General features: G+C 43.0%; 1 protein-coding gene across 2 annotated transcripts in view; it reads left to right on the top strand.

Annotated features, from left to right (window-relative positions):
* Window positions 1-6,985: 6,985 nt before the first annotated feature.
* GPC6 (glypican 6) overlaps window positions 6,986-7,256 on the top strand; it is an 804,821-nt gene continuing 804,550 nt past the window's right edge. For both annotated transcript variants that reach the window (XM_014955517.1, XM_014955516.1), the window contains exon 1: window positions 6,986-7,238. In XM_014955517.1, coding sequence (XP_014811003.1) covers window positions 7,055-7,238 — 184 coding nt within the window. In that variant the 5' untranslated portion in view covers window positions 6,986-7,054. The remainder of the gene's footprint in view (window positions 7,239-7,256) is intronic.

The following is a 7,256-nucleotide window of genomic DNA, read 5'->3' as shown; positions in this document are numbered from 1 at the left end:
CCTGGAAATTGTAATTTTAAAACTATAAACCTTACATTCACAGCTTTAATGCATACATTTGACTCCACTTTTCTACCAAAAATAATATCCATGTTCTGTCTATTGCCTAACTTTGCCTCAACTTTCAGCTGAACAGAAAAAAAAAGACAATGCAAATTGATAAGATATGAATGAAAATTGTCACCAATGGACACCTGTTGCCTTTGGCATTACTCAGGCCTATGATCTGAAAAATACTAGTCTTTCTAGTGATAATTTATTGCATATTGAATATTTTTAAGTCTGTAATATTGCTACAATTCACCGTGTAGTTCAGTATCCGATGTATGCATGTCTAAAAATAAGTACTGTTTCTCAAAAATCTCAATCTATGGTCTAAATGCAGTTTGGAAATTAACATTTTTCTTTGACTTTGTATATCAAATTATTTTTTGTTTTGTTACTTTCTAATGATAGTAAGATGATGCAGGAAAACAACAATAAAAGATACTTAGCCATTTTTAGGAATCTTTAAGGTAATCTTCTTGTATACTTGAGAATCAGAACAGATGTTGCATCTTATCCATGGATTAACTAGAGAGTAGATCCATAAAAGTATATGTTTGAAAATGAACCTGATTTTGCATTTATTTGTTCTTATGAAAACTGGCATTTGCTCTTGAAAGATCCAGTATAATGTCAAAATCCTGCCTGAGCTGGAGACCAGTCACTTAGAAGGAAAGTATCACAGCAGCACAAAAGAAGCGGTACGTAATATTTAAAATGCTATTCCCTGGTCAGTGGAAGATCTACACAAATATATAAATAGTTGGGATTTTGGAACTTTGCCAACATCTATTCAAGCTTTGAAAATGTTTTGAACTTCAGTGAAATTGAGCATAAGAAGAGAATTCATCTATACACAAGCACTTCAGTCTGATGGTTTCACCGTTTATTGTAATGAAAAGTAATGGGTTTAAAAACCATTTCACTTTCCCCCTTTTTTTTGCAACTGACCTTTTCTAAGGAAATTCAAACCACAGGCATTTTATTTAAGAGAGAATGACACTGTTGTCCATCGTTTTTATTAAAAATGGGCAGATTAAATGACACTACCTTAAATAATTAGATAGAAAAATATGGGGTGGCTTTTTTAAAAAAAAATTATGATCATGAACAGCAGCCCTAGATTGTTTCCTGTAATCCTCACCTAAATGCAGCAATGGTTCTGTCCAGCCTTCATGTACTGTTGCTGTAAAGCCCAGGCATTTCAACTTACCCGTTCAGTTGCTATGCATAAACTTCTAGCGTTTGTTCGCAAAAGGTTTCATGAAATGAACAGCTAAAATAAAATGCTGCTATTTGCCCAAAATAGCATAGCCTGCAGATTTCAAGAGCGACCATGACTGCTTATAATTAATATGATATCACTGATTACCACTTATAAACCTTTTTTATGGGAGCTTAAGCCTCCTATATTATGCGTAACTGAGCATATGGAATCTTAGATCATTTTTTTACCTTCTGTCTCTGAAAATTTTCAGAGGAAAGAAAGCTAGTTGTATTTCATTATTCTGTATATTTAGCAGGTCTGTTTTCTTGGCCACAAGTCTAAAAACCTTTTCTAAGAGGACTTATGTAGCAGCTGTGTTGACAATTCTATTTTTGAGTGCAACTTCAAGAGCAAGACGAGTTCTTCACACCTGTGCCTCTAGAGCTTACTTTTTGGAAAGAACTGGGCTTTGCATTAATTTTGCAGCGAATACCATACAGTGCAAAGAAAAAAAAAAAGTTCCCCTTCTAGCATAGAGTGATAAGGAAGAGCAGTTTGTGCTGTGTGGAGGATGTTTTTCTATGAAGGCTCTGGACACAACATGAAAAACCAGTTAAAAGGGACCTTTTAATGGTGCAATGTACTCCCTCATTGGAGTGGTCTTTGGAAAGTTTTATTGGGATAAACTCATAGCTCAATTTTGTTCACAGAGTATGACCTCATCGCCATACAATTAATGATTTCTGACCTTTTAAAGAAGCACATCCATCTGGAGTAGACACTGTAAGACCTAGAATAAGAACATTTTCTTCATGTAATTTCTTTATGTTTGTCCACACAGTTTTATAGCAAAAGAAGTGCATTCAGATTTCTCTGTTGGGGTGTACAGCCTGGAGTGTGGGTGAATTGATCCCCAATATTAAGGATGTGCTCTGTACTCTAAAAAAATGCATTGGAAATCTGTGTGGGGATAGATGTCCCGCTAAGATGAGGGCAGGATCCTACCAGCCTCCCCTCCCCCTAGAAGCTTCAGGGCCTGGTGATGCAGACGGGGGTTAATTGTAGTTCTCCACCTGCAGAAATAACTGAAACATCACAGCCGCTTCACCAATAATCCTATTGGACATCTGAGAATCTCACCAATCATTGCCTCAACCCATGAAACCTTCTAGCTAGAAATCCATTATGTGAAAGCTGCAAATCTATGGAGCACACAGGTTTAACGGTGAATATAGAAGTCAGCTTCTTTTTTTGTGTGTGAACTCGAGTTATAGAGCATTTTGACATTTGCCAAAGCTTTATTGTCAAGTCAGGTGAAAGATGCTTTTGTCTATGCAGTCCCCTTAATACCCATGACATCAATGAGAGGTTTTTGATAACACCTGAAAATAAATCAGTGCATCTTTCAACATAACATCATTTATCCTGTTTCTAAAGTGAGATAACTCACAACCATGAATAAAATGAGCGAACCTTCCTTGTACGATCTCAATCTCACACCTATGGACTACACGTTATAATGTTTTAAATCCATAATCATGTGTTTTTCCACCATGTCCTTGAATTGTTCAGAGCTCAAGATGATGGCTGCTTGGCAAATGACGCAACAACTCAATATTTATTTTTGTCCTTGTTGTTTAGAGATTCCATAGCTCCTTTACTGCACACCATAAAACTGTCTCAGCCATGTGGGGCAGAGTGTTCCAGTCGTTGGAGGAATTAACACTGGCTGCCATTCTACTTGGTATTGACATTTTTATTATGATGGGGTGTGAATGATTACTTTTAATCCATTTTTTAATAGAGGTATTTGGAAACAAAGGTTAAAAATCATTTGTCTTCTATATTTTTGGCACAACTTTAGGAAAAAGTTTGCAAAAAAAAATCAGTCAGTAGAACTTGATACAAATGAACACCTTCTATTTGGAATAACTTGGAAAAAAAAAAAAAAAAAAAGGGCTACTTGGCCAGTAGACGCATTGCAAAATCTTCATTCTAAGCAATCATCTATGTTACCACATTGAATGTGTTTGGTGGAAGGGGGGGGTCTCCAAGAGGGTAGATGATTGATTTTCAGTCTGACTGCCAAGCAAGCAAAAATATTAAAAATAATTTTTTTTAAGTGCTATTATTTCTTTCCACAGAAATGCAAAAGAAGCAAAAACATTCCCCAGTGATTAAAATGTTCAATTTAATGAAAATAAAATGTTTCATTTTGGTGCTTATGCAAATGAATCGAACGTGTTGCTTCCCAAAATTAATATAGGAAAAGCCAGCCTTTTACCCAACAAATTAGGGGTTTGTGCACTCACTGACACATGGCAACTCAAAATCAAGTCCATCTCTGCCACAGAACACTGTAACCTGGAAGACGCTAATCACCATGTCAAGGAGGAGGAAGGAGGACTTTATTCTACATCTTGTATACATTGAATCATTTCTAATTCAGCAACAAGTGGTTGCTTGTGCCTCCTTCTGAGAGAAAAACTTAAAGAGGTATTTTCGTGAGTTGTGAAAATCACCAGTCATGTGTTTTTTTGATAAGGTACAGCTGAACAAGGATGGGTATGGTGTGGCCATCTCAAAAAACCTAACAGTGTGGGTCCTGACATAGGAGAACTTTTAGCTCACGTCTACAATGTGCCTGGCAGAAGGTGTTGTGTTTCTAAGGGCCACTGGCTTAGAGCACGTCCCGACCTGGGCTTTGTTTGGATCTCTTCCACTTTGTACAAAATTAATTATATACGTACTGAGGACACACAATGGTTTTCCCATGTGATGAGTAGGAGATTTGTTGAAGTGATAGAAATACCTGTGTTTAAACGTGAGCTCTTAGGAGAGTAAGGCGTTCCTTCAACGCAGCAATGCAACCAGCTGTCTGAGGCCATTTCTGTTTGAAGCAAGATCCAAGGCTGGAAGTGAGCCTGATTTTCCCATAGCAGGTTTCCCATGTTATGCAAAGGTTACATCATGCTGTCATCGCCTGATGTAAAAGTGCCATCATACTACCAATCGTATGAGTTCAACTGGTATTTGCAAAAAATGCGTGGGGCACTAAGCCCCATTTCTTCTAGCAGATTTTCAATTTCCTTAAACAACAATTACCTAGATGCACTCCCGAGTTAATCGTAGACTCTCTTTTTCTATTTTATGATGAGTTCTGCACTTCAAACGGGTTTGCTGATTTTTCTCATTTGCATCTTTGAATTTGTGTCAAATAACTTTCCTGTGGGTTGAAGAAATGTTGAAGAAGATTGGATTGTGGGGGAGTCTGTCATGCTTGATGTGTGGCAAGCTAATCCTCTGCTTTGACCACAATGGAGAGGAAATCCCTGGCTGTGTTTAAGGGCCGTTTAGATGCAGTGCTTAGGGACATGGTGTAGGGGAGGACTTTGTAGAGTAGGGTAGATGGTTGGACTCGATGATCCCAAGGGTCTCTTCCAACCTAGACGATTCTATGATTCTATGATTCTATGAAAGTTGGAACAATGCAGAAGAAATGAGATATGTGTAACATTTGTAACGCCCTCCTGATCCTATCTTAGGGTGAACTGTGTGTTTCTGACGTACAGTGAGATCTTACCTACAGATCTTTCAAAACTTTGCCACGCAGTAAACACACAGACCTTGCCTAACTGTTCATTAGTATGGGGTCACTATCATGTAGTAACAGCTTATTATCTGTAGTGGGCTGGTGACACGAGGAGTTCTCTATTTCTGGGTTGCTAAAGCAGTGACTTCCACCTTGTCCTCCAGGAGATGAAGCTGGATGATAGGCTTGACACTGTTACAATTAAACCTTTCAAGTTAGCAAGTCCATGGAGCTTTCAAACGGCTTGTGGACTGGGAGGAAGGAAGGAAATCTCTCTCTCTTTTGCTAGCCCCCCTCCCAAACCTTTGCCTTCCAACCTGACCCAACTGCACAACATTTCACCTTAGGGGGAGGTTGTAGGGCCGGGTGCTCACCCCACAGTTCTGACCAGATTGCAGGATTCTTAATAAAATTCACGTCCCACCCTCTCCTCCCTGCCCTCTTTGCCCTGCCCATTTTGGGAGGAAGAAGGAGGACACGCACCGCACACACAACTGCTGTTTCTCTGCTGTGTACGAAGCGTCAGAGCATCATCGCTCGGTTGGTGGGGGAAAGGGGAGGGAAGAAAAAGGAATGACAATGTGGGAGAGGGAAAACAGTAAGGGAAAACGCAACGTCAGGTGGGACCAGGCTGTGTACGCTGGCCCAGAACCAAGACTAACACTGCAGTTAATGTGACACTGCAACAGTATTGGCACCTAATAATTTCAGTGTAATTTGAATGCATCTTGAATTATGATTGTGTCATGATATTGCCCTGTGGCTCCTCTCTGATAAGTGAGTCTCCAAGTTGATGGGCTTTTATCTCTTCTTGTTGGCCTTTTTCACTTCATCCTGGGCTTGACATCTCTGTCTGTGTGCTTTTGACAAAATATCACACTTTTCTACAGTACTCATAAAAAGCACTGCAATAAATCCTTTAAAACTGTAACTTTGGATTTTACTATCAAATACTTAGGAACAGAGTATTTTTCCTTTCTGCCTAAGCAGAGACTGAATTCACCTTGCAGGAATTTTCTTCACTTCCCCCATTCAGTTCCTTGCAGATGCTCATTTGCAGGGGGGAATTTATGGTTCTGTCCCTTGCTCTCCTCTCCTAGGGTGGCACGAATTGGCCGGGTCAAGGACAGACAGCCCTTCTTGCTTCCTCCTCATTCTTCTCTGCCTGATGCACAGAAACATCCTTTCCTCTCATGATTCGTGAGAATCTCATGGACTCATCCTTGTTCTAGCTCTTCAGCTCAAGTATTTATGTGTGCGACAAATAATTAATGACAAAAAAAATAAAAATATTTACGGAGCTCACTCCAAACTTGGCATTACAGAGAGCAATACCGCCGAAAAGTATCTTTTTTGACTTCTTGTTAGGAGGCAATCGGTAATTTTGGGGCTGGGAGCGGGTGGATTCGTGGAGAGGAGGAAGTTTTCGAGGCTGTGGGTGCTTTTCCTTCCTTCTGCCAGCAACCAGCGATCCACGCCAGGATTTGCTTTCTGCTCCTGTTATTTCGGCGATGCAATGTGTAGCACGTTTCTGTGTGTGTGTGTGTGTGTGTGTGTGTGTGTGTTCGCGTGCGCGGCTCTCCCTCGCCTTGTCTGTCTCCAGGATTTCTCTCCCTGCCTGGCTCCGGAGGCTGCTCCAAGCAGCGCTGCGCGGGAGCAGAGGTTTCCCCGGATCCCGTCAGTACAGGCACACGGCATCCAGTGCACCACACACGCATGCACACACACACACACACACACACACGCACAGAGCCGCTGTCCAGTCCATCCCCACGCCGGCTGCTTTTCCCACCACCTCCATCCAGCCTCGCAGAGGCGGCGGGCGCAGCTCCGCGGCGGATCGCGCTGCCGCCGGCCCGGGACTCCGCTCTCAGCAACGCACCCGCGGTTCCAATCTTCACAACCTACAGCCAGATTTTCACCACCACACCCCCCCCCCCCCCCTTTTTTTTTTTTTTTTTTTTTTTTTTTAATTTTTTTTTTTTTTGGCGGGGGGCGAGACCGCTGTGCATCCGAAGAAGGAGCCGGTGGGGGGGGAGGTACGAGGCTGCCGCTCTCCTGCCCCCCGCCGTGCGCGCATGTGTGTGCCTGCGCGCCCATCTCCCCCCCGCCTCCGAAAAGTTTGCCTGGGCGGCCGGGGGGCTCCCGGGCCGCCGCCCCCGCAGCCGCGGAGGGGCGGCGGCAGCGGCGCGGGATTTGCGCGCCGCGCCATGCCGGCGGCGCAGGGGGTTGCGCGGCGCTGCGCCCCGGCGGGGCTGTTGCTGCTGCCGCTGTTGCTGGTGCCGGCCGCGGCCGCGGGGACGGAGGGCAAAGCGCGGAGCTGCGGCGAGGTGCGGCAGGCGTACAGCGCCAAGGGCTTCAGCCTGGCCAGCGTGCCCTACCAGGAGATCGCAGGTAAGGGGGCGAGCGGAG

Source organism: Calidris pugnax, unplaced genomic scaffold (genome assembly GCF_001431845.1).
Source record: "Calidris pugnax isolate Ruff unplaced genomic scaffold, ASM143184v1 scaffold153, whole genome shotgun sequence".
Lineage (NCBI taxonomy): Eukaryota > Metazoa > Chordata > Aves > Charadriiformes > Scolopacidae > Calidris > Calidris pugnax.
Note: the sequence above shows the minus strand (reverse complement) of the source record. Positions and strands in the feature narration are given on the sequence as shown.